The sequence below is a fragment of the Saccopteryx bilineata genome, chromosome X (genome assembly GCF_036850765.1).
Source record: "Saccopteryx bilineata isolate mSacBil1 chromosome X, mSacBil1_pri_phased_curated, whole genome shotgun sequence".
Classification (NCBI taxonomy): Eukaryota; Metazoa; Chordata; class Mammalia; order Chiroptera; family Emballonuridae; genus Saccopteryx; species Saccopteryx bilineata.
Window position 1 is genome coordinate 108,700,609 of NC_089502.1, and position 26,162 is coordinate 108,726,770.

Consider the following 26,162-nt stretch of genomic DNA (forward strand, 5'->3'; position numbering starts at 1 on the left):
TTGGGAGCCCATTGAAGTTTGACAGGTGGAGCACCAGGTAGGGATGAGCCAAGGCTCTCGCCCAGATCTCTGCAGAAGCAAAACAAATGAAATTCAAATTGCAGGTTGGCCTGTTGCCATGCCATAAGCTAGGGTGGCACATCGCCCCCACCCCAAACATACACCATTCCTGCCTTCGTCTCCTGTAACAAGGAGATGGTCCCTGGGCACCATTCCTGCCTTCGTCTCCTGTAACAAGGAGATGGCACCTCCAGGATGTGGGGGGAGGAAGATCCAGTTCACCTGGACCCCACCAAATAAAGGATGAGCTTTATGGGACAGGGACAGGTCATTGACCCTTAAGTAAGGTGAGTTTCCAAGGTTGAATGTGGGCCTCATGGTCCCTCCTAGCCCAGGTCCACGTAGAGCACCTGAGAAGGCTCCATGTAAACAGGATTGGGGGCCAGGCTTTGGCTGGAGGGCTGTGGCCTTGACCCTCACTCCTGGGGCTAGCCTAGCGACTCGGGCCCCTGTAACCCTTGGCTCCACTGTGGCTACAGAAGGCCTTACCCTTGACTCTGAGGTGCAGCCACATGGCTGTGATGGGGGTAAATGACGCTTTGCAAAAGGCCCAGGATGTCACGAGCAAATGGACTTCTAGGTGGTGACCTGAATGGTGCAGTGCAAGTTCCCTGAAGGTGCAGCCACGCCTTCCCCCTGCTCACCACAAGAGGGCGGCGTCTTCCTGGCTGCTCCCAGGATAGGAACAGCTAATCCACTCGCGCTGGCCTACAGTCCTGAAACCTCAAGTTCTGAAAATACCCGCCTGAGGAAGACATCAAACCCTTGAGGGGAAAACCAAATAAAGGCTCAGGAGCCCTTCCTGACCCTGAGAGGGTCTTCATGCTCGGAGCCCTTTTACAGAGACCCACCACCACCAGAAGTTTACAGACTGGAGTACCTAGCAGAGCTATGTGTTGGGGATAGTCCCCCCAGGTCCCTTGAGGAATCTGCTGGCATGGCATCACTGAGGGAGATGCTTCCAGAAGTGTGGGAGGGTCCAGGTAAGGGCAGCAGTAGGGGCCTGAAGTAGGGGAGGGACCCAGCTCCTCCAGGGCCCCCAGCACATGAATGACGGTAAGCAGTGGGTAGGACTGTAGCGGCCTCCCAATCTGACCCTGCTCTGGATGTGTCCACTATGACAGAGGCATGAGGGCCCAGGTGAGGGCAGTCAGCTGACACCTCAGGTCTGGGTGCTACACTGAGGCATAGATGTGAGGACCCTGGTAAGGACACTCAGCTGTCACCTGACCTCTGGGTGTCTATGAGGGGGAAAGAGGTGAAAGCCCTGATGAGGGCAGTCAACCATCATCTCAGCTCTAGGAGCCTGCAGTGGGTAAGAGGCATGAGGTCCCAGGTAGAATATTCTGTTACCTTCAGTCTGAGTACTTACAATGAGGCACAAGCCTGAGGGACCAGATGATGATAGTCACTTATCACCTCATCTCTGGGGAACAGAGATGACCTAGTAAGGAAAGACATCTGTCACTAATATCTGTGTGCTTACACTGGATGCAACATCTCAGGTGTGGAAAGACACCTGTCACCTCAGCTCTGGGTGGCGACATTGGTGCTGAGGTAAGTGCTTTCACCTGGCAGCAAACATCTACATTGGGACAAAGGAGGGCCATGTGAGGACAGCTAACAGTTCCCTCAGCTCTGAATGCCCACTCTGGGGTTAGAGGCAGGAGGTACCGGCACTGAGGCAGAAGCACATACGATTATCAGTTGACAACCCAATACAGTAGTTGGTGTCCACACTGAGAGAAGGGAAAGAGGGATCAGTGGATGGTATTAATTGTCACCTCAGGTCTGGGTGCCTACACTGAGACAGGGATATGAGGACCCAAGGTAAAACAGTCAACTGGCACCTCAGCTATGGGAGTTTCACTGGGATACAAGCAGGAGGGCCCAGAGGAGACATTCTCTGCCACCTCATGATGGTTGTCTGTATTGGGGCAGGGACGTGAGGGCCTATGACATGAGGGTCTAATCTCTATATTCCCATCAAAAATCAGCCCCAGAGAAAAGAGACTTACACAAGCCTGCCACATGAAGCCCCGCAGACCTGGAACTAAATCCCAGGTCTCTGGCCCATCAGTCACTGGTACACCTAGGGATGGTGGATATGCCTCTGGATCCTCAAGGGGGCTCATTAAACCAACCTTTCCAAAATGTCTGCTGTGAGCAATCTGTAAACACTGTCCTCTAAGAAATTACCAGTCTAGCAAATGCCCCAAGCCTAGGAGTGTGAGTAACCGAGAGCTTTGGACATCACAACTACAAACATTGCAAGGAAGACCACTGAGGAGCGCAAAGTGCTCAAGGTTCAGTATCCACAAATATCTAAGAGTTTGGCAAATGGTGATGATTATCTCTAACCCCAAATACCATGACAAAATCCAAATACCGCTGACTGCAGCAGCAGGGTCTGAAACTGATTACCTTGATCTTGTAAAGGAGAATGAGAGAATGTTGTGTATGCTAGTGTTTTTCAACTGCTGGTCTGCAGATTGGTCAGCCAAAAATTTCATGCAGGTCCATGAAAAAGTTAACCACCCTGACATTGTATGAAGATTATAGACCCGATGATCTTAGTCGAATTTGCTTATGCTCAGGGTGATTTCTGCCTTAGCTGTCCCCAAAATAATTCTATTTTCACTGGTCCCTAAGTGTAAATAGGTTGAAAACCCTGCTGTATGCCAGTATAGAAGTTACTGGATTCTAACCAGAGGTCTGCCATTGCCTAGCTCTATAAGCTTTCTCTGTATTTTGGACTCCTAGGGAGGTTCTGGTAAGGGCGATCATTGAGTCAGAGGGCACGGGTGTTTCTGTGGTTCCCATGCCTCCCAGCTGCTGCCCTCCAGAAGGATGTCCCACTGACGGGTGGCCCAGCTCTCCCAGGGCAGTAGGTGATCAGGGTGCTTTGGGTGATGTCAGGGGCACCTTCCCGAAAGAGGCAAGAGGAGCAGTCAAGGGTTCCCCCCTCCCATTATCAGAGCGAAGTGGAGGGCAGTATGAACGTGCTTCCATCTAGAAATCAGTGCGAGAAAAGGCGTCGGAAGGCTGAGCCTCGCTGTCTCTGGCTGGTCACATTCTGGTGTTTTCTCCTGTCCATTCTTCCATACTTCTATGTTTCTAAAGGGCACATACAGTATATCAATTCTGAAACAATTTCTAAATAAAACCCAGATCCATCTGACCGCAGGGCACTAGCGTAGTCCCAGCACTTCTGGTCTAAGAAGCTAGAATCTCTCACAAAAGAGGAGTCTGATGGGAGACTTCTGGAGTCAGGGGCAGGGCCCGCCCGGAGTCAGGGGCAGGGCCCGCCCAGCCCAGCCCAGTCCAGCCCAGCGCAGCGCTTCTCACCCCGCGGCTGGAGCAAACACCAGAGGCGGACCTGGGGGCGGGGCTGCGCAGGACTGGGGCAGGACCTCTTCTGCTTCTCCCCCAACCCCCATCCTCGCTTAGTGGTGGAGGCAAAGCCTTAACCGAAGGCGGGGGTGGTTCCTGTGGCCCCGCCCCGGGCCGCCATTGCCGGGCCTGTGGGGCTGCGCTCCCGCAGCTGTGTCTCCCTTAGTGGATCTGGGGGGCCGGCCCGACCGGACTCCGTCCGACTGGGCCCACACCTCCCCACAGCTAGGCACGTCTCCGGCCGGCCTAGCCCGCTTCACCGGCCCCCCGGCCCAGAGGAGCGGCCTGAGCTCGGGGCCTCCCATGGGAGGAGGCCCGCGTCCGAGAGAGAAACACTTCCATTTCCAGATCCCAAAGGCTCCCGTGGGCACGATCGACCTTGAGCCACAGGGACCCCTCTTGTCCCGACAGGGCTTCTCTCTGCGTTCCCGAGGAGCCTGACCAGGTGGTTGGACGAACAAGTCGGTGCACCGATCTCGCCCATCCCGTAGCAGGGGCCCAGCCGAAGCTCGTCCCTGTCCCCCACCTAAACCTGCCTTTCTGCTTTGTTGCCTCCAGAGCGCACGGTCCTCAAACAGTTCACCTGCCGGCGGCCCCAACCCAGCGGGAGAAGTGGACATGAGGTTGGCAGGTGGGTGGCTTCCACAGTGGATGGGAGGAAGTTGGAAAGGGGACCCATCTGGAGGCCCAGGTGTCCAGAGGTCTGTTTGGAGGGGCCCAGGTGGACCACTGGGTTTGCTTTTGGAAACGGAGGACTATGCAAAAGCACTCATTCTATGACCTTGAACAAATCCTTTCACTTCCGAGGAATTCAGCTCCCCAAGCTGTGAGATGAGGATTAGGATAATGAATTCTACCAACTCGGGGAACTGGCCCTTATTTGGAAAGTGAGATGTGGGAAAGAGGATCCAGGGAGCATGGGGGGCTGGGCAGAGAGGTACTGGTGGTAAAGGAGAAACTGATGGAAGTGACGAGTTGAATATGAACCTGGTGCTAGCCCTGCTTTGGGTCGGATGAGGAAGACGAAGATGGGTCGGGAAGGGACAGTGGAGAGGGTGGTGAACAGAACTCAAGCATTGGAGTTCAGACCTGCTAAGGTTGCAGCATTATTTTTTTTTCCTTAAAATTTTATTATTGCTTTTAACAAGAGAGGAAGAGAGCGACAGGAACATCGAGCTATTTCTGTATGTGCCCTGACTGGGGATTGAACTGGCAACCTCTGCATTTTGGAACAATGCTCTAACCAACCGTGCTATCCAGCCAGGGCTGTGGCAGCTTTATTAATGTATTCCAGTGGAGCTGGCCAGTGAGGAACTGGCTGGGATGATGTATCCTGAAGGCAAGGGCAGAAAAATAGAGCCACTGCTCCCTGGGGGGTTGATTCAAGGCCAGGAGTAAATGAGAGCACTTATAGGGAGGGTAGAGGAAGGAGAGTAGAGTATAAGCAGAGAAGGCAGCCTGGGACAGAAGCCTGAGAAAGTCTAGCTCTTCAGGGGAGGGTAAAGGAGAATGAGGAGCGTCCAGAGAGGGTCGGAGTGTGTTGTCCTGGAAGTCAGTGGAGAAGTGTTTCTGGAAGGAGGGCCTGGTCAGTCTAACAGAGAGGTCAAGGAAGATCAGGGGTGACAGGTGACCTGGGGAGCTGATACCAACATCATAGGTCGCCTTGGCAACAAGCTATTTTGGTGGGGTTATGGAGGCAAGGCCAATTGGAGTAGGTTGTGAGAGAGTGGGAGGTGAGACTGGAAAGAGATGACTTTGGAGGAGCTGATGAGGAAGAGGAAGGGAGGAGAGAGAGCTCGGTGGCTGTATGGGATGATTCTGAAGGAGGGCTTTCCCTCCTGTGCTTTCTTATGAGGAGAGATAGTAACAATGGAAGAGAGCCTGGCCTGTGGTGGCGCAGTGGATAAAGTGTCAACCTGGAACGCTGAGGACGCTGGTTCAAAACCCTGGTCTTGCCCCGTCAAGGCACATATGGGAGTTGATACTTCCTGCTGCTCCCCTTTCTCTCTCTCTCTCTCTCTCTCCCCCTTTCCCTCCCTCCCTCCCTCCTTCTCTCCCCCCCCCTCCTTCTATAAAAGAAAATTAGAAAGACTGAGGTAAAATGATTGCTGTTACAAGAAACCTGAGCAGGGAGGAGAGCTCACAGTCCACCCCACAGAAGGTGAAAGGACTGGTCTTCAAAAGGAGTAGGGAGCTTCTGCATCATAGCAGGAGAGAAACAGGACATGATGAGTAGAGCACAAATAGCAGCAGCAGGCAGGAAGTTGGGTGGCCCCTGAGGGAGCGCTGGAGCCCTCTCAATCGGTGAGTTCTGGAAGGCCCTTCCACACCTGGCCGGAAGAGCCAAGCTGAGAGCCTTGTAGTTGGAACTCAGTTCCCTCCATCCACCTGCCAGGAGCTCATGTCCCCCTCTCTGGCCTCCCAGATGGCTACAGGTCTCCACCTTTCCAAGGGGGAGGGGAGATCTGGTTGTAAGAGGCCCTAGGTCATTTTGGAGCTCAATGGCATCTGAGATGGCCTTGCCTCCTCTGTCCCGCCTCCAGGACCCCTCCGCATCATGGCCCTGATTGTGACTGTGGGTCTCACCTGGATCCTAATCAGCCTCCTTCTGGGTGGGCCTGGCAGTGGCTTTCCTCGCATCCAGCAACTCTTCACCAGTGAGTGTGGGACTCTTCCTCGCCCCACTACGGAGGTCCCCAGGGTGGCCACCTGTGCCTGTTGGCTGGGGGTGGGGGTGGCCTGGGTTTTCTTTCTCTTCCTAGAAGGCCCCCTCTAGCTGCCCTCAGCCTGTCTCCTGGCATCCAGCACAGCCTGTGGCTGGGAAGTCAATCCCCACTGATTATCAGAATTCTGAGCCCAGTGAGAGTTGGTGGGGCCTAAGTAAGAGGAAGGGAGACTTCTGCTGAACACTGGGGCTGACGTCCTGGTTGCTCCCTGCAGACTTTCCATTGAGCTCTGAGGTGGGGCGGGGACTGGATGTCTTGTCTCTGGTGGCAGACAGGTTACCTAGTACTTTTTTTTTTTTTTTTTTATCCAAAAGGCTAGTGCAACTTTTTTATTATTATTTATTTATTTATTTATTGTATTTTTCCGAAGCCAGAAACGGAGAGGCAGTGAGAGACTCCCACCAGGGGGTGATGCTCTGCCCATCTGGGGCATTGCTCTGTTGCGACCAGAGCCACTCCAGCGCCTGAGGCAGAGGCCACAGAGCCATCCCCAGCACCCGGGCCATCTTTTGCTCCAATGGAGTCTCAGCTGTGGGAGGGGAAGAGAGAGACAGAGAGGAAGGAGAGGGGGAGGGGTGGAGAAGCAGATGGGTGCCTCTCCTGTGTGCCCTGGCCAGGAATCGAACCCGGGACTCCTGCACGCCAGGCCGACGCTCTACCACTGAGCCAACCGGCCAGGGCTACCTAGTACTTTTTATAATTCCAGTTTACCCTTTCCCTGGAGCAAGGATTCTTTGCATATGAACATCATTAAGACTTGATCACGAACATGCCCAGATCAGCTGGCTTAGCCCTTGGCCTCTGAGCCTGCTGCCCCACCACCTTGACTGCATGGTATAGGGCCAGGCCGCCCTGCTGCGGGCCCCAGGAGGCCTCCAAGCTAACAGAAACACTTCTCTTTACCCACAGGCCCAGAGAACTCAGCCACTACAGGTAAGCTCTTGTCACCTCCTTGTTCCTCCTCTGCCTGCCCCGAGTTCTCCAGGGTGTCTATTCTCCATTTACCTCTCCCCAAACTAGCCAACACAGCCTGCTGGATCTGCTTACATGCTGTGAACCTAGAAAACTGGTTACCTGCTTCCAGGTACAGGCTAGACATTCCCATTCCAAAAGTGAAATATTGGAAGGGATAAAGGGGTCACCAGTTCCAAGCAAGTCCAGAACCCAACAGGGCAAATGCCATTAGATTTCAAGGCCTGAGAAGAATCCTCTGTGGCCCAATGCCCTGTCCATTTTGGGGCTGAGGAGCGCTCCAGAATGGAGGGGGTGGTCCTGACTCTTGGGCCTGGGTTATCTGGCCTCGGCAGCCACCCTCTGCCCTCAGAGTCATCCTTCCTTCCGTCCTTTCTCTGTCCCTTTCCGTCCAGACCAGCAGTGTTTCTGCTGTTATACAATTCCCCAAAACCTTGTTAGTCTCCTGTGCAGTTCATGAGGGTCTAAGCTAGAGGACAGGAGGGTCCTCCAGATCTTTTCTGGGTTACCCCATCTCCGTTCCTAGCTTCTGGATGACATGGTTGAGTGGATCTGCGAATCACACACCTCAGTTCCTTGGAGAACAGCTGTCTGGCCACACCCTTGGTGTTTTCTCCAGATAATGCTTTCTTATTTTTTTGCAACATGATTAGGCTGAGAATTTCCTAAATCTTCACGTTCTGGTTCCTTTATGCTTAACAGTTCCTTTCTCACTTTACTGTCTCCTTTCACGTATTACCGTGAGATGTTCCTGGGAAACCAGGCCCTGCCCTGAACACTTTGCTTGGAAATATCAGCGAAATAGCCAAGTTCAGTATTTATTTATAAGTTCTGCCTTCCCCAAAACACTAGAACATAGCTCAGCCAAGTTCTTGGTCACTTTATGACGAGGATGACCTTTCATCTGATATCTCACCAGAACAGCCTTTTACATTCACATGTCTAGCAACATTCTGGTCATCATTATATATGTATTCTCCACAACGACAGAAGCTTTCTCTACTGCTCTTCTCTCTTCTTTGTGAGTCCTCGCCACAATCACCTTTAATGTCTGCGTTTCTACTAGTAGTCTCTTCAAGGCAATCTAAGCCTTTTCTAACATGCACCTCAAAATTCCGTAGCTTCTGCCCAATGCTCAGTTCCAAAGTCATGTCCACATTTTTAGGGATCTGTTACAATAGCACTCCACTTCATGGGATGAAAATCTGTATCAATTTCCTGAGCTGCCATATCCTCTGAAGATGCTAGAGGAGGATCCTTCCTGCCCCTCCCAGCTTCTGGTGGCCCCAGTTGTTCCTTGGCTCATTGCCACGTCATTCCGGTCTCTGCCTCTATCTTCATGTAGTCTTCTGTATGTCTGTGTCTTCTCTTCTGTTTCTTTTTTTTTTAGCCAGTCGCCAGAGAGACAGAGAGGGACAGATAAGGACAGACAGACAGGAATGGAGACAGACAAGAAGCATCAATTCTTTATTGTGACACCTTAGTTGTTTATTGATTGCTTTCTCATATGTGCCTTGACCGGGAGACTCCAACCAAGCCAGTGACCCCTTGCTCAAGCCAGCGCCTTTGGGCTCAAGCCAGCGACCATGGAGTCATGTCTATGATCCCAAGCTCAAGCCAGCGACCCTGCACTCAAGCTGGTGAGCCCACGCTCAAGTTGGCGACCTCGGAGTTTCGAACCTGGGTCCTTTGCACCCCAGGCCAATGCTCTATCTACTGTGCCACCGCCTGATCAGGCTTCTCTCCTGTTTCTTATAAGGACACTTGTCATTGAATATAGGGCCACCCTACTCCAGGATGATCTCATCTTAACGAATTATACCTTCAATGACCGTTTCCAAGTAGGGTGACAGTCCTGGCCAGGTAGCTCAGTTGGGTAGCATGTTGTCCTGACATGCCAAGGTTGTGGGTTCGATCCCTGGTCAGGACACATACAGGAATCAACCAATGAATGCGTAAATAAGTAGAATAACAAATTGGTGTTTCTCTCGCTAAAAAACCATTTAGGAAATGGAAAACCAAGTAGAGTGACATTGTACTGGGAGTTAGAACTTCAACAAATCTTTTGTGGGGAGATAATACAACCTGTGACAGAGACTGTCCTATCCTTCTACCTCTGCCCCATGGGAACCAGATGTTCCCTTTGTTATTGCTCCATTACTGTCTGTTCTGGCCATGCGCTCATCTGTGCAGGTGCCCTCTAGCTGTTCCTTCTTTCTCTTTGATCAGTAGCAGAAAAGCCTCTCTCTCTGTGATCCCTGTCACCTTGCCCTGAGGCCAGTCCCAGCAGATAGAGTGTCTATGGAAATGTCCTTGGCCTGAGCCATGTCCCCTCCCCCACTGGTCCCCTGCTCTGTCATCACTCATTCCTCCCTATGGGCTGATGCTGACCTCCCCCCCCCTCAGACTTCAGGTGACCCCAGGCCCATGAGTTACCTACCCCTGGTCTCCCCACCCAGAGCCACGGGCCAGGAAGTACAAGTGTGGTCTGCCCCAGCCATGTCCCGAGCAGCACCTGGCCTTCCGGATGGTCAGTGGGGCTGCCAATGTCATCGGACCCAAGATCTGCCTCGAGGACAAGATGTGAGCTCCTTGGGTTGGAGGGGTGGGTGGAAGAGGGAATGGGGCATTGGAAGCTGGGTGGGCAAGGGCAGGAGAGCGGAGCAGACATGCCACTTGGGGGCTGTTCCCTTTCTAGGCTCATGAGCAGTGTCAAGGACAACGTGGGCCGTGGACTGAACATTGCCCTGGTAAATGGTGAGCTCCCTGCGATGTGGGGTCAGAGTTTGGTTCAGGAAAGTGGAACTCTGCTATGACCTTCCCCACCCCCTCCCCACAGGGAATAGGCATCTGGGTGTTTGTCTTGGTCCTCCCCTCTCCCTTTCCCTCCAGAATACCCAGGAAGGTGAGGACGGAGTCTGTGCTTACTGAAGGCTCCGCAGAGTTGACTCAATGAAGCATGGTAACAGTAAAGAATTAGAAGTTTCCAGGAAGTTGAAGCGTGCTTCATGGCAAGCCCCTGGAGGGCCTCAAATGCCAGGCAGAAGCTCTGTAGCCTTGAGTGGGCCACAGCTGTCTGAACAAGGGGCACAGTTAGCATGAATATTGGGGGGGGGATTTGAAAGCTTCCAGAAGGGCTGCACCCAGTGGCCATGCCATGTCGCGAGCCTGGTCTGGGGAGACTGAGCTAAGGTGGTAGGGTGGAGTTGCCCTAGTGGCTTGCCCAGTAAGGCCCTCATCCTCCTTTACCCAGGGGTCAGCGGTGAGCTCATCGAGGCCCGGGCCTTTGACATGTGGGCAGGAGGTGAGTGGCTTCCTACTTTTTCTGACAGTGCAGCAAAGTACCAGGTGCCCTTCCCCTCTGTCCATTCGCTGGGGGCTTCTCGAGCACTTCCTTGGGTTCGGAAAAGGCAGGAGGGACAGGCATGTGGTCATGGAGAGTGCCCTCGCTTCTTATACCAGTTCGTCCCTGCACTCACTTGGTGCGTCCCTGGCCTGATCCCTACTTTAAGTGTCCTTGTTTGGAGAACAGAAGTTGGTAGGGGAGGGAGCTCAGGGGTGCCTGATGTCCTGTGTTCCATGGGACCCCAGATGTCAACGAGCTACTGAAGTTTATTCGGCCCCTGCACGAAGGCACCCTGGTGTTCGTGGCATCCTACGATGATCCAGCCACCAAGTGAGTGATTGCCCAGCCAGCCTCAGCCCCGCCCTCCCGTGGCACTGGCTCACGTCTTTTCCTTCTGTGTGGCAGGATGAATGAAGAGACCAGGAAGCTTTTCAGTGATCTGGGCAGCAAGAACGTCAAGGACCTGGCCTTCCGGGACAGCTGGGTGTTTGTGGGGGCCAAGGGTGTGCAGAACAAGAGCCCCTTTGAGCAGGTACGGGCGAAGAGCCTCCACTTCCCAGCCCAGGGCAGCTGGCCTGGCCCTTCTGCCTGCATCTCATGAGGTCCCCTTCTGTTCAAGCTGCAGCCTTCCCTAAATTCTGCCCCCATACCCCCACCTGGAGCAGCCCTAGCCCCCTCTCAGTCTTCCCAGGGAGGGGCAGTAAGGTTGACCTTCCCTGTTCTGTATGGATTTCACCCTAAAGAGTCTTTAAATGGCAAAGCTTCACACTGGCAAGACTCACAACTAAGAAACTTTCCTTCCAAACATCTTCAAGATGCTTGGTTCTGTCCCTTCTTCCCAAAACTTGCATGCCCTTCTCCCACCAGCCCTGGCTGCCATGGGGCTGACTGCTCCTCCGGGGCCAGACGTGTCAGGCCCTGTGCAGGGGCTGGTGAGCCCCAGGTGCCACCCTCATCTTTAGGAGGCCCCCAGCTCCGTGAAAGCCATGCTGTCCCCAAGCCCTGCTCCACACAGCAAGACAAGACAAACAGGCTGTTCTGGGAGTTTCTGGAATGCTCTGGCTGCCAAAAGAGCAGCTTAGCTCCCAGAGAAGAAACACCCCCTCTGCCCTTGCTCTCCCTGGAGCTCCCAGCAGCTCTGTGCGCACTGCTGACGGCAGAGACAGACAGACGCCCTCCTTACCTTCTGAGTGTGCCAGGCCCACAGAAATGCGGCTGACCCCCACTCCATCTGTGAGGGAGGCAGGCCAGTGCAGCTCTGTGTGCACTGCTGATGGCAGAGACAGACAGACGCCCTCCTTACCTTCTGAGTGTGCCAGGCCCACAGAAATGCGGCTGACCCCCTCCTCCATCTGTGAGGGAGGCAGGCCAGTGCAGCCATTGCCATTTTAGATGAGAAAATCAAGGTGCTGGTGCTGGGAAAGACAGAGCAGGCAAGTGCCCTGAGAGAGCACAGTTGGTTGACACGGGCACAAGGGGGCCGCCAGGTCTGTCTGTCCCCCGTTGGTTGACACCGGCACAAGGGGGCCGCCAGGTCTGTCTGTCCCCCGTTGGTTGACACCGGCACAAGGGGGCCGCCAGGTCTGTCTGTCCCCCGTTGGTTGACACCGGCACAAGGGGGCCGCCAGGTCTGTCTGTCCCCCGTTGGTTGACACCGGCACAAGGGGACCGCCAGGTCTGTCTGTCTCCCGTTGGTTGACACCGGCACAAGGGGACGGCCAGGTCTGTCTGTCTCCCGTGCCTGAGGTCTGAGGCTGTGACTCCCCGACCCTGCAGCACGTGAAGAACAGTAGGCACACCAATAAGTACGAAGGCTGGCCCGAAGCACTGGAGATGGAAGGCTGCATCCCTAGGAGAACCACGGCCAGCTAGCCAGCCACGCACAAGGATCAGGCTGAAGGAGGCTGCGTGTGCCCGGCCCAGGAGAAGGCAGCGGGAGTGCCAGTGCAGGGCTGAGTCCTGAACCCACACCTGGCCAGGAGTGCTCTCTTGCTTCAACACATCAGGGCTTTAAGGACTGGTGACCAGTGTGTGACTGGGGGTGGGGGCTGCGACAGCCAGCCGCATTGCACTGTCAGGGAAGCCCAGGTACCCATCTCCGTCTTTTCCTAAAGCTGCTTTCCCTAGGCAGCCCCCACCCAGTTCCCAAGCATCCTCAGGCACACGGCCCCGGGTGCGTGCTCCCTCACTGCACAGTCGACTGGTTGGGCATCTTTCAGGACCTTTCCACCCTAGAGCGCCTCACTACTTGGCAGGCTAGTCCTGTTTCCAATGTGATTCCTTCTGGTAAGCCCCACCTGGCAGCCATGGCAGGGGACCTGGCTGCCTCCTGTCCCGCTCTCTGCAGGAAGGGGCTGCCTTAGAGCCTGACTGGCCAGGTCAGTAAGGTAGTGAGCCTGATCATGGTCCCTAGTGCAGTGGGTGGCAGCTCGTGCAGCTTGTCAGAGGGCCCGCCTTCTAGAAGACCTGTTAATAAATTGGTGCCCCCCCCCGCCTCACCAGGCGGTGGCGCAGTAGATAGAGCATCAGACTGGGATGCAGAGGACCCAGGTTCAAGACCCCAAGGTCGCCAGCTTGAGCATGGCCTCATCTGGTTTGAGCAAAAAGCTCACCAGCTTGGACCCAAGGTCGCTGGCTCCAGCAAGGGGCTACTCCCGCGGTCAAGGCACATATGAGAAAGCAATCAATGAACAACTAAGGTGTCGCAACACGCAATGAAAAACTAATGATTGATGCTTCTCATCTCTCCGTTCCTGTCTATCCCTCTCTCTGGCTCTCTCTCTCTCTGGCTCTGTAAAAAATAAAATAAAAATTAAAAAAAAAAATTTGTGCCCCCAATGGAATGAAGTTCATTCAGCACCGAGTCAGGGGTGGTGTCATCTTGGGGGGGAGGGACATGTGTTGGAGTCTCAGCCGACCCACCCACTACAGCCTTAGCAGACAGCCTGTTTCCAAGGCTCCTGCCATGAACAGGTCCTGCTGTGGCTCACATAGTGAGCAGGGCAGCTGCCCAGCTGGCAGCCCTGTATTCTTGTCTAGGAGAGACTGTTCTGCCCTCTAGAGCTGCGGGAAATTCACTGAACCCCTCGGGCATGGCACAGGCCCATAGGGACACAGATGGGGATTAAAGCCAGCCTGGGTGCCTCCTCCCTCCACCCAGACTCCCTGAGAACTAGCGTGTCCCCTTGCAGCACTCAACTTTGGATGCCTTTGAAATCAGGCCTGTGAGAGCAGAGTCATGTGGACTATTTGTCAGTTCTCACAGCTTAGTTCTATTTCCCTTCACTGAGCAAGAACTAGCAAAACATTATTAGGAGTTTTGCTGGAATACCACATCCAGGGCGTGCAGAAGCAGTCTGGGGTCAGAAAAGGAAGAGAAGGCAGTTTGGACTTCCAAGATGGAAGGAATGGGGGCACCAGCCAGGCAGCCTCAAAAAGGCCATAGTGAGGATGATGGACTCACGAGTCCTGTTCTGGAGGTGGGCTCCTGAGCCTCTGCCTTCTAAGAGTTCAGTGCTCCCAGAGTGTGAGCAAAGTGTCAAGAAATGACAAAGTTAAGGAGCAGGCAGAAGAGAGACAGCCCAGGAAGGAGAGGCTTCGGTTGTGATGCCAGGACCGGGAAGGGTCCGGGAAGTGGAGACTCGAGGAGGACCCACACTGCTTGCTGAGGAAACGCAATCATAGAAGCTGACACCCAGCCTGACCCTGTGCTAAGCACTTTACGTGTATTTGTATTTTTAAATTGATTTTAGAGAGAGATGGAGGGAGAGAAAGAAACATTGATCTGTTTTTGTATTTGCCCTGACCAGGGATCAAACTTCACATATTGGGACAATGCTCTAACTAACTCAGCCATCCAGCCAGGGTATATTCTCTTTCTTTATTTTCTTTCTTTTATTCCTTCCCTCCTTTCCTTTCCCTTCCCTCCCCTTTTCCTTACCCTTTCCTTCCTCCCTCCCCTTTTTTCTTTCTCCTCTTTCTCTTTTTAGAGAGAGGAGGAAGGGGAAGAGACAGAGATAGAGAGAGGTAGAGACAGATCTGTTTCTGCATGTGCCCTGACCAGGGATCAAACCGGCAACAGCAGGACAGTGTTCTAACCAACTGAGCCATCTGGCCAGGGCTAGACTTTATTTTTTAGAGTTTTAGGTTCAAAATACAGATGATCAGAAAGTACCCAGATAGAGTTCCCACATACATACCCAATCTCCACTGACACATCACCCAAAGCCCAAAGTTGACATTAAGGTTCCCTTTTTTGTGGTGCAGTCTGTGGGTTTGCCAAATACATAATGATGTGTATCTACTGTTATTGTATCATAAGTATTCATTTTTAAAACCTTTTGTTATGGACATTTTCAAAGCCCCCCCCCAAAGTAGACAGAATAGTATAAATAAACCCCAATGTACCCACTGGGGCTACTACAGTGATCAAATAAAACAGAACCTCACTAAAGGTCCACACTGCAAGGCTGGGAGGCGTGTAGACCCCACTGTGCCTCTCAAACAACTGCTGTGACTGCCCAACCTTCCCCAAACATTTACCAAATGCCTGCCCTGGGCCAGGCATTGTTACATGCTAAGAATGGAGGATCGAGCCCTAGTGACAGCTCCTACCTCCTTAGGGAGATGTGCCCTCACTTTGGGTCCCCGTAGTCACTCAGATGGAAACAGCAGGCCAGGTTTATCTCACATAGCCTAGAAACTGACGGTAGTGTGGAGCACAGCCTGCCCGACTTTCCATAGTGGGGGTCAAGCTTTATCCTGCAGTCCTCCTCCTCCAGGGTGTTTCCCACCACACACCCTTTAAAAGTTACTGACATCCTCCAGAATTCCAACTCAAATTGGCATAAGAAAAATAAGTAATGACAGAAAGGAGACTTATTGTTCCTATAACAGACCCCAAAGCCCATGGGTGATTCTAGCTCTCACAATGTCATCAGGACATGGGCTCTCTCCATCTCTTGGCTCTGACTTTCTGTTTGATTCCTTTTCAAACATACTGTCTCCTCCTAGGTAGAGGGAGGCAACCCTAGCCAAGAAAAAAAAGAGTTCCAATCTTCTCAATAGTTCCAGTACTTGTTCCTGGGAACTAACCCTCATTGTTCCAGACTGGATTATGGGCTTATCCTTGCGTCAGTCTGTGTGGCTCTGATTGGCTATACCTGGGCATGTGCCTGCCCCAGAAGCCAATGTTGGTGTCATCTACTTGCAAACTTTGGGTACCAAGAGTGGAGGTGAGATGGTTTCCCCAAAAGAAATTAAGGTACTGTGATCTGATCCTGGGTAAGCACTACACTTCCCTGTAAGTATCAAATATATCCCATCCATGTGCTTGCATATAATATGACTCCCTTGCATGCTTATTTATCACATAGTATTCCTGGAGGTCCCTGTCTGGAGAGCAGAAAGTAGGCACTCCTCTCAGGGTCACCATTGTGAGCCTATTAATACTGTGGCAAGTCTCCCATCTGAAGTACATTTGTTTTGTTTTGACTCATAATTTAGCTGTTATAATTTATCATCATAGTTCATCTGTTCTTGGTCCAGATGACTTCTCTTTTGAAACTAGATATACTTGACTGATTGGTAGAGTCCTTCCTCCTCTTCTGGGATATATTATTAACTCCTACGAACACTCTCTTGCCTTTGATGTAGCCAGCCCTTTTTCCTGCATTAAAAGCCTCCAAATTCCCTCATGTCAGCCCAGAAGCCCACTGGCTTTTCAGGGAAGGGTAAAGTGACTGGTGATAGTGGGAAGCAGTGTTTGCTTTCCTTGACCCCTGGCACCAATTCTCATTCAGTTTGAATATAAAAATGCAGGTTTCCTCCAGGAAAGCTACATCTTTTAGGTTTCCTCTGCTCTCCCACCGGACCCATTCCCCATATCCCTCTGGCCAGCTTTACCCAGTCTTCAGACAGCCGTACACCCACCACACTTTTGCAAACTGCAGTCTTCAAGGCAACATGTGCCAACCTGTTTCCATCAGGACGCCCTCAACCCCAATAAGAGGAGCAGTTAAAGAACATTCCAGGACACCAAGTCCTCACACAAATGTCTTACATCTTACTGATCCTCTGAGGCTAAAGAACAGCCTTCAGCTATGATCTCTTTTTATTTATTTATTTATTTATTTATTTATTTATTTTTACAGAGACAGAGAGTGAGTTAGAGAGGGTGATAGACAGGGACAGACAGGAACGGAGAGAGATGAGAAGCATCAATCATTAGTTTTTCATTGCGTGTTGCAACACCTTAGTTGTTCATTGACTGCTTTCTCATATGTGCCTCGACCGTGGGCCTTCAGCAGACCGAGTAATCCCTTGCTGGAGCCAGCGACCTTGGGTTCAAGCTGGTGGGCTTTTTTTGCTCAAACCAGATGAGCCTGTGCTCAAGCTGGCGACCTCGGGGTCTCAAACCTGGGTCCTCTGCATCCCAGTCTGACTTTCTATCCACTGCGCTACCGCCTGGTCAGGCCAGCTATGATCTTTTAATGTTTCTGATCACCCACATAATTCAAACCCTCTTGAGCATGCAACCCCACCATATGTACATCTATGTACGTATGATGTGCGCATACTAATCTGAACTTTATAAAATACAAAAGTTTAAAATAAAATGTATTTAAATAAGTTTAAATTAACAAACTTATCAAAATTATAATTATTTACTTGAAAATTAAGTAAAGGAGATACGGTTGTTTTGTGTGTGTGTGTGTGTGTGTGTGGTTTTTTGGGGTTTTTTAGACATTTTCACCGGTGTGTCTTGTGTACCTCTCCGGGCAAATACCTGCAACTTTTGGGACCGTGGCCTCCATCACAGCTGTGACAAGAGGTTCTTCCCAAGCAGTGGGTTGCCACTGACCTGCTGGCAGACTCAATGCAAGTCCCCTTCGACTCTATACTCGTTTACTGTCTTCCCATATCCTGTCTACGCCCACCCTTGTCCCTTTTGCCCATACCATCTATTTGCATTTCTTTTCCGTGAATGCTAGACCTTGCTGGTGACGCCAAATAGTGTGGAAAAGTGGACAAGTCTACTGACGTTCCACAATGTAGAAATAGATGCTCGGTCAATGTTTGAACGAAGGAAGGTGGCACTAAGCGAAGCCTGGGGCCCGGTGTCCAGGGTTGCTCGGACTCAGCCTTCAGACTACAGTGCTGGGCGCCCGGAGAGGGAACGTAGCCGAAACCCTGACCCCGGGCATCCCAGCTCTGCCAACAGCTAAGTCTGTGTCCCACTGTCTCCAGAGGTCGTAGCGTGTTTGGGAATGACTACGGACCCTACCCCGAACGGATCGCCTGGGTGATGGTCACAGACTTCCAGCCAGGGGCACGCGTCTGCGCCAACTCGTCGCTCCCAGACGCGTCACTTCCGTATGCGCCACATCCGGTTCGAGCAGGCCCCAGCCGTGAGAGGTGAGCGGGCCGCTGAGGGGAGGCGAGGCGGGGCCTCGGCGGGTAGGAGGCGGGGCCTCGGTGGGCGGGCCTGGCCGGCCCCCACGAGCTGAGCTCGCTAGCGTCCGCCGGCCCGGCAGGCGCCGGTGCTGAGCTCCGGGGCTGTGGCGGCAGGTGAGAGCTTTGAGCAGGAAAGGGCGGGCGGAAGGCGATCTCTGGCCCTGGCTCGGCTCAGCGCTCGCCCGCTCAGGCCAGTCAGACGGCCGGACAGGGAAGGGTAGCCGCTCCTCGTTCCTGAGGTCCGGCGCGGCTGCGGGGCCTGGGAGTGGCGGGGGATTCCCTGTGCCGCGACCCCGGGACCTCCGAGCAGGTCGCTGGCCCGTCAGCTCCAGGGTGGCAGCACGAGCCCGGCAGCGGCGCGCCCCTCCTTCTGTCCTTCCCTCCCTCCCTCCCTCCCTTCTGGTTTCGCGCCTGAGCTCTCCGTGCCCAATCCAACGAAGCCCCGGTCAGCACTACCTACTGCTCTAATACTGAAGACTCCGCGGGTTTGGAAAAAGCTGCCAGCCCGAGGTTCTCTTCCCTGCTTTGGGGTATATTTGCTCAAACCTTTCCAGCCCTTCAAGCCGAAATGGCGTGGGCTCTGGGCCAGACCCCTCTTGCAGTGACTCAAAGCCGCCCGCCCTACTGAAAGGACAGCGTGAATGGCCCCTAGCCTCTTCTCCCTTATGAACTGATTCACACTGCCCTGGTGGATTCAGCCCCGGGTGCCTTCATCCTTTCCTTGTGACTCCCCTCTACTCTGGTCCTCACATACTTTCTCTGGTTTTCCTGCCTCCCTCTTCAGCAGTAGGACGCGAGGCTGGACCAAAGCCTCCAGGGTAAGTGACCCAAACTTTAAGCCAGCAGAGGCCATGGCATCCCAGGGCAATGGGGGGAGACTCTCCCACGGATGAGCCTTTTGTTTAACCTGCCCTCCACTCACTAATCCCCCTGCCCCGCAGTCTCAGATGGAAACCAGGGCCAAAGACTGATAGGATCTAAGGAGACATGGGCCTCTTCCAGGACTGGGACACTGCAGGGCATGAGGCAACCAACAGTAATGATGAAAAACCACTGTGTCCCCATTCTGGTTGCCCCAGTTCCAGCAGATGATGTGACAGTAGGCTGGTGGCCGCCCAAATAGAAAAGTGGAAGGAGGCAAACCTCCTCCTTACCCCCCTCATCACCAAGAAACACTCATAGTCCCACTGGGAGTTCCAAGCACTGGTAGGATTGCATGTGGGCATGACGAAGAGCCCCTGGACTCTGAGCAGAGCCAGGCGCTCAGATTCCAGGACTGCCAAAGGAGTGTAAGCTCTGAAAGGAGGAAAAGCACCCCCAGTGAACATGTGGCCCTATCTGACCCCCACTTCCCTGGGGAGATGGGACCTGCACCCTCTCAGAACCCCCACCACATCATTGTCAGCAGGTAGGGTAGGTCAGCTAGCCACAGCAACACTGGTTATAACTGCATATCAGTGGTGAACATCAGCCCTTGGGGCTTTTGGCCTGATAGTCACTGGCTGCCCACACGGCTTTGCCAATTGCTTTCTGCCTGACACATGACACTCAAATGCCCTAACCTGCTCTCTGATGGCCTCTCAGATCTGGCCTGAGCCAGTATTTCCCATCAGTACCCTTTCTCGCCTCCAGCTTGTCTCCTTGTCACCCCTGCGCAGCTTTTCAGAGATTTCATCCTGGTTGTGGCACTGTTATGGCCCCATTACAGCTGTGTATTGAAGCCAGTGGTAATCAGGCTAGTGGTGACAGGATTGAGGGTGGCTGCCCCTTGATATCAGGACATCTCTGCAAGGTCTCTGTGCTGGGGGGCAAGCCTGGGGAAATAGCCAGGCTGAGAACTCTCATCTGTAGGTGGCCCCACTGGGTGAGGGATGGCAAGCTTGAGGCAGTTGTGCTGGGGGATACGACAGCCCAATGGCACTCAAGGGCCAGCACTAGGCATTGCCTTTCTGTTCCCAGGTCTGGGGTAAGGATCCCTGCTGAGTCGCACAGCAGGGGACTTCCAGGTCCCTATACTTCTGGGTTCAACAGTGCTCACTCTCACCAGTTACCTCTCTGTGTCCCTACTCTCTTCAGGAAGAGCTCTGCCATCAAGGAAAGCAGCACAGAGCCAGGCCCCACCCATGGACCCTTCTCGGGACAACCAAAAGGCATTAGCAAGACTGCTCTCCTAAGCCACAGAGGGCCTGGGCACACCATCCTCCAGGAAGGACCATGGGTTTTAGGAGGGACAACTCCCAGCTGAAGTCTGGCCCAGGAGGAGGCAATAGTTGCACAGGCCCCCTGGGCCTGCTCCAGGCTACCCTGCTGCTTGTCAGCCTGCCGTGGGTAGCCCAGGGAACAGCCAGTGCCAATCTCAGCACAACTCTGGGCCATCCTGGGCCACTGCCAGGGGGCCGTTACTTGAGCATTGGGGATGGCTCTGTGGTGGAGTTTGAGTTCCCAGAGAATAGCAAGGGCATCATCGTGATTTCAAGCCAGTACCCAGGCCAGGGCAATGGGCCAGGGCCCGGCCCCACGCTGAGAGTTACCTCCATGGACACAGAGGTGCTGACCATCAAGAACGTGAGTGCTATAACCTGGGGCAGTGGGGGTGGCTTCGTGGTGAGCATCCACTCAGGCCTGCCTGGGCTAGCCCCACTCCACATCCAGCTTGTAGACCACCGTCACGCCCCACCCGTGCTGATTGAGGAGCGGAGAGATTTCTGCATCAAGGTCTTACCTGCTGAAGACACCGCTGCCACCCTTGGCACTGACCTGGTCCACTTCTCAGAGAACCCAATACTCTACTTTCTCCTGCCTCTTATCTTTGTCAACAAGTGTTCATTTGGGTGCAAAGTGGAGCTCGAGGTTCTGAAGGGGCTCCTGCAGAGCCCCCAGCCCATGCTGCTGGGCCTGTTGGGCCAGTTTCTGGTCATGCCCTTCTATGCTTTCCTGATGGCCAAGGTCTTCATGCTGCCCAAGGCCCTGGCTCTGGGACTCATCATCACCTGCTCATCACCTGGTGGCGGGGGGAGCTACCTCTTCAGCCTCCTCCTTGGAGGGGATGTCACTCTGGCCATCTCCATGACTTTCATCTCCACAGTGGCTGCCAGTGGTTTCCTGCCACTGTCCTCAGCTGTCTACAGCCGCCTGCTCAGCGTCCATGAAACGCTCCACGTGCCCACCTCCAAGATCCTGGGGAGCCTGCTGTTCATCGCCATCCCCATCGTAGTAGGGGTGCTGATCAAGTCCAAGCTCCCCAAGCTCTCTCGGCTGCTGCTGCAGGTCATCAAGCCCTTCAGCTTTGTGCTGCTCCTGGGTGGCCTCTTCCTGGCCTACCGCATGGGCGTCTTCATCCTGGTGGGCGTCAGGCTGCCCATCGTGCTGGTGGGCCTCACTGTGCCCCTGTTTGGCCTCCTGGTGGGCTACTGCCTGGCCACATGCTTGAAGCTACCAGTGGCCCAGCGGCGGACAGTCAGCATTGAGGTAGGGGTGCAGAACAGCCTGCTGGCCTTGGCGGTGTTGCAGCTTTCCCTCCGCCGCCTTCAGGCTGACTACGCCTCCCAGGCCCCCTTCATTGTGGCACTAAGTGGCACCTCCGAGATGCTGGCCTTGGTTATTGGCCACTTCATCTATAGTAGCCTGAGCCCTGTTCCCTGAGGCCTCTGGGTCCAGTTTTGCCACACCTAGCCCCCACCCTACACCCACTGTCCCCACAGTTCTTGTGTACCAAAGGCCTTTAGTTATGCACTATGCACTCAGAAAAATCCAGGCTTATTTTTGTTACTGGTTTTTTATTGTCCAGCTTTCAGTGCCAAAGAGGCCATGCTGAGTTAGGTAGGTGGGCTCTGCCCAGAAAATATATTTCAATAAAAGAGAGAAGCAAACTTGGGTTTCTTCCAATCTTTGCCTTTTGGGGCCTGAGGGTGGGGGGTGGGAAGGGTGTTGACTGGGTGGGTGTGGGCCAGGGTGGAGTGGTGGCTTGGGGAACACGGTGACCTTAGCACAGACTTTCTCAGCCCTCCTTCCCCAGGCTCCTGAGAGGGGCCGTTCCAGAGTAAGCTGTGGGAGGATGAGGGCAGAGGCCTGGCTCCCCGGCCGGCCCCCAAGCCGAGTTAGCTTTCTGCCGCCAGACCTCAAAGGAGGAGACAGAAGGCCTGTGGCCAGTGCGGCAAGTTTGTCCGGACCGGGCCCTTTGTGGACTCCAGAGGAAAAGACTCGGCGACTGCATGGACCTGCTTCACCAGCCGGCTAGGAGCGGCACGGGGGCCAGGCTGTCGGCGGGGCGGGGCGAGCGGGCCCCCGGCCCACCCTCCCCCAACGCCCCGCTCTCCGATGAAGCCCACCTGGCCCAGTTCAGTCCTCCTCCGCATCCTGGCGGGCCCCCCAGCACAGTCGCAGTAGTAAACTTGTCACCCTGGGCGGTCCCCGTGCGGTTAGGAAGCGGGACTCCTCCTCCAGGGGTGACAGGGGCTGGGCGGGCTGGAGGCGGGGCCCGGCGCGCCCCTCTCGCTGCTTCCGGCGGCGGCGGGCGGTTCCGGCGCGCGCCCGGGGGCGGCGGCGCGCGGCGGGGGGCTATTGGGGTGCGCGTCTGAGTGAGTGGACGCCGCCGCGGCCGCCATGCAGCTGACAGTGAAGGCTCTTCAGGGCCGTGAGTGCAGCCTGCAGGTAGCGTCACCAGGCCCCCGCCGCGAGCCGGCTGGCGCACGACCCCCTCCCCCTGCAGGTCGCAGGGCTGGGCTGAGGGTGGGGACAGGGCGGGCGGGCCAGCCGCGCCTGGGAGGCTGGGAGAGCTGCCCTCGGCGGGGACCGCGGGCTCAACCCCTGCTCCCGCCCTCGGCCTGGCCAGGTGTCCGAGGATGAGCTGGTGTCCACGCTGAAACATCTGGTCTCTGAGAAGCTGAACGTCCCCGTGTGCCAGCAGCGGCTGTTGTTCAAGGGCAAGGCCCTTGCAGGTAACGGGGACTGGAGACGCCCAGGGAGTCCGCACGAAGTCGGGGTCGGGGTGTCCAGGCCGAGCTGAGGCAGCAGTGTGATGGGTGGGGCGTCGGCCACTTGATTCTCGGGGCAGTGGCTGAACCGTCCTCAGCCAGATGCCACAGCGCTCCCTGAGGCCACCCCCACCGCGGTGGATAACGAATTCATCGATCTCTTTTTGGCAGATGGTAAAAGACTCTCTGATTATAGCATTGGGCCCAATTCCAAGCTCAACCTAGTCGTCAAACCTCTGGAAAAGGTGTTACTGGAAGAAAGCGCCGCCCGGAAACTGGTTGAGGCTCCACCCCCACGCCCACCAGCCTGGCAGCTCATTGCAAAAATCCTAGCACGCCACTTCAGTGCTGCAGATGCCAGCAGAGTCCTGGATCAACTACAGAGGGTGAGACAGGTAGCCCCGGACTTCCAGTCCTGCCCCAGCTGCTCCCACCTATGTCCTGTTGTACCCCCACTGGCACCCCCTGAATCCCCCTGGCCTTCTCTCCTCAGGATTATGAGAGATCTCTAAGCCGCCTGACCCTGGATGACATCGAACGTTTAGCTAGCCGCTTCCTGCACCCCGAAGTCACTGAAGCTATGGAGAAGGGGTTCTCCAAATAGGATTCACAGAGTGTGGGGATGAGCCCTGCCAGGCTGCAAGCTGCATGTAGCATTAAATGTGTTCTCATGTTGCAATTTGGCTTATAATAATAATAGCTGACAGGTACCCTGGAACCTGTACCCAGCTCTTGCTAGGTTCCAGGCACCACTGAAAGCACTTGACCTGGGTTTGCTCTTGCACCTTGAACAAAATGTGAGACAGCTGAGGCTCCTTGCAGTGAAATGGGGAAGCCAGAATCCAAGTCCAGCCAGTTTCTAGAAGTGCCTCAGGATAAGAAGGAAGAGGGGACGTTTGGAAGATTCCGAAGGATGGGCTTTGGCATTTAGTGTTTAGCCCACTGAGACTAAATCCTCAAGTGACTCCTTTTCAGACCTCTGGCATTGGTGAGAGGTCAGGTGACAGCCAGCCCTGGATTCCCTCCGCTGCTACAGCCAGTGCACACTCAATGAAGGAAAGGCAGGTTGGGGAGTCAGGGATGAACATCGCCCAGCTCTACGGCATGATCTCAGGCAAGTGCCTGTGCCATATTGGTCCCTAGCCATTGACTGCCCACTGAAGGCCACTCCTTAAATCTCACTCAATTTCCTTCACCTTACCCCAGACCCAGGGTGGGGGGCTGTCTATAGAAGTCTTCCCTTTTGTGTTTCATAAACAAACAGGACAGAAGCCAAATGATGACCAAGCATGGCCCAGAGATGGGGTATCCTGGCCCTCCTGTCACAGCTCTTCCCTGGACACCACCTTTGCTTGTCTCTCACTGGACACGGGCAGGTTTTGCTCCCTAGGGGTGACAGGTGACTGGCTTGAGGTCACTCAGCAAAGCAGTGCCAGAGCCAGGACTTAGCCTGGCCCCCGCATCATGTGCTCACCCTAGAATGGAAGTGGACCCTTCCCCCACCATGTATGCACAAGGGCTTTCACTTTGCACGACCCTTACTGCCATTAGAAGAAATTTTGGGATGCCAGGGAGGGGGCAGAAGCACATCCTGGTGGCACTGATCCCCCCACCCTACCTGGTATGGGCGCTAGATGTCATCTAGACACCTGCTCCTTGGAGGAGGCGACCCCGGACAGTTGAGGCTGGAAGGAAGCTGTGTGCACAGGAGGATGGATGCTCCAGCCCCATCACCATCCCTGCCTAAGGCCCTTCTACCTGGGTCCCTGGGCTGGGAAGACAGAGGCCTTACGGGTGAAGGATTTCAAGAGCGGAAGGAAGCCCCTGGCCCACCTGAGAGCTGAGAATATCAAAGAGCAGGGCCCGCATAGAAGTCTATGTGATCCAGCCGCTCAGTCAGGAGGTTTATGTTGCAATTTTAAATAGCACTAAAGGTGAATGTGAGACTTAGACTTTGATCCAAAAAGAACTATACTAGCTAGGCTGCTGTTGGTTTCCAGTAATTGGTTTAGCCATAAAAGAAATTGGTTTAAACAAGAAAGGAAACTTAACTGGTTTACAAAACTGAGAAGTCCAGGGTATTGGCAACAGATGAACAATTTCACCAAATACCCAGTTTCTTCCTACCTCCCCTGTGCACTCCGCAGTGTCTGCTTTATCCCAGGCTGCCGCCTCAGGATCAAAGATGGCTGCCTTCAGCTTCCACTGAAGCCCTTGTTCATAGCCAGCAAGGTGCACCTTCTGGCCCTGTAGTATAGCTTCTTTCTTGGATGCCCCCAGCAAATAAATGTCCTTTCATTGATCAAAACTGGGTCATGCCTCCAATTATTTTGTCCAGGGTGGGTAGTGGGAGGCCAGCCCCTTGGACACCCATAGGCTGTGGGAAGGGAGAGGGAAATTCTCAACAAAAACCAGGTCCTTGGGAAGGGTGATGGGTGGCCCCAAATAGCAACTGTTAATGCAGGGGAGAGACAAACAGATGCACTTTTCCTTTTTTCCATTGATTTGAGAGAGAGAGGGAGGGAGAGAAGCATCAACTTGCTCCACCCAGTTGTTCCATCTAGCTCTGCACTGATTGATTGCTTCTTCTATGTGCCTTGACCAGGGATTGAACCTGCAACCTCGGCACACCAGTACAATGCTCTATCCAGCAAGCCACCTGGCTAGGGCCACGGGTGCACTTTTCAGACAGCCCCTAGAGGTGGTTGTTGAGTTCCTTGTGCCAGTGCCTCCCAGCTTGTGGGTGACAGCCATCTAGTGGTTAGGAGACATCTGCTGGCAGTTGGACATGGGGTTCAGGAACTCAAAAGGGAGATCAGGCAGGATATGGCAACAGGAGTGCAGTTTTCAGGGTGTATGATGGGAGCCTCACTGAATGAAGAGCTGACTGGGATGCAGGCTCAGTCTGATTCCAGAGCCCTCTGCAGCCTTCTATGATGATGATCAGGAATTACCTGTGGACAAGACATCCTAGAGCTGTGTAGAAAGATGAGGTGACTTGCCAGAGAGTGTAGCGTGAAAAGAGCAGAGAGGACTGGGTCTTGAGAACTTCACCAACTGGAGATGTGGTAAAGGCCAGGAGCATCCCCAGAGCAAGGCCACAGGGAGAGCTCAGTGTTAGACGCCAAAGCTGCCTCTCCAAAGAGGGGGAAGTTGTTGCCTGACCAGGCGGCACAGTGGATAGAGCATCGGACTGGGACGCAGAGGACCCAGGTTCGAAACCCCGAGGCCTCCAGC

General features: G+C 54.2%; 3 protein-coding genes across 9 annotated transcripts; all 3 read left to right on the forward strand.

Moving 5' to 3' along the window:
- Nucleotides 1-3,530: 3,530 nt before the first annotated feature.
- FAM3A (FAM3 metabolism regulating signaling molecule A) lies at nt 3,531-13,089 on the forward strand. Of its 3 annotated transcripts, none has more exons than XM_066249416.1 (10): nt 3,531-3,914; nt 4,012-4,084; nt 5,997-6,110; nt 7,089-7,112; nt 9,611-9,734; nt 9,850-9,908; nt 10,405-10,455; nt 10,743-10,827; nt 10,903-11,029; nt 12,274-13,089. In XM_066249416.1, exons 2-10 carry the CDS (start codon nt 4,072-4,074, stop codon nt 12,367-12,369), a joined length of 693 nt encoding a protein of 230 aa, XP_066105513.1. In that variant the 5' UTR covers nt 3,531-3,914; nt 4,012-4,071; the 3' UTR covers nt 12,370-13,089. The 3 variants fall into 3 exon arrangements, with proteins under 3 accessions (XP_066105513.1, XP_066105512.1, XP_066105514.1); XM_066249415.1 differs by having other exon boundaries at nt 3,531-3,898; XM_066249417.1 differs by lacking the exons at nt 3,531-3,914; nt 4,012-4,084 and adding an exon at nt 8,677-8,791 and having other exon boundaries at nt 6,016-6,110.
- Nucleotides 13,090-17,990: 4,901 nt separating this feature from the next.
- SLC10A3 (solute carrier family 10 member 3) lies at nt 17,991-22,333 on the forward strand. Of its 2 annotated transcripts, XM_066248980.1 has the most exons (3): nt 18,004-18,066; nt 18,737-18,770; nt 20,029-22,333. In XM_066248980.1, exon 3 carries the CDS (start codon nt 20,167-20,169, stop codon nt 21,592-21,594), a length of 1,428 nt encoding a protein of 475 aa, XP_066105077.1. In that variant the 5' UTR covers nt 18,004-18,066; nt 18,737-18,770; nt 20,029-20,166; the 3' UTR covers nt 21,595-22,333. The 2 variants fall into 2 exon arrangements, with proteins under 2 accessions (XP_066105076.1, XP_066105077.1); XM_066248979.1 differs by lacking the exon at nt 18,737-18,770 and having other exon boundaries at nt 17,991-18,066.
- A 107-nt stretch (nt 22,334-22,440) lies between these two features.
- UBL4A (ubiquitin like 4A) lies at nt 22,441-25,233 on the forward strand. Of its 4 annotated transcripts, XR_010727805.1 has the most exons (5): nt 22,444-22,602; nt 22,784-22,889; nt 23,097-23,311; nt 23,419-24,039; nt 24,190-24,315. XR_010727805.1 is itself a non-coding variant. In XM_066248981.1 (4 exons), the coding sequence occupies exons 1-4, from the start codon at nt 22,555-22,557 to the stop codon at nt 24,313-24,315; spliced, it is 504 nt and encodes a 167-aa protein (XP_066105078.1). In that variant the 5' UTR covers nt 22,441-22,554; the 3' UTR covers nt 24,316-25,233. The 4 variants fall into 4 exon arrangements, 3 of the variants coding, with proteins under 3 accessions (XP_066105078.1, XP_066105080.1, XP_066105081.1); XM_066248981.1 differs by lacking the exon at nt 23,419-24,039 and having other exon boundaries at nt 22,441-22,602; nt 23,097-23,320; nt 24,190-25,233; XM_066248983.1 differs by lacking the exon at nt 23,419-24,039 and having other exon boundaries at nt 22,441-22,602; nt 24,190-25,233.
- The last annotated feature ends 929 nt before the right edge of the window (nt 25,234-26,162 follow it).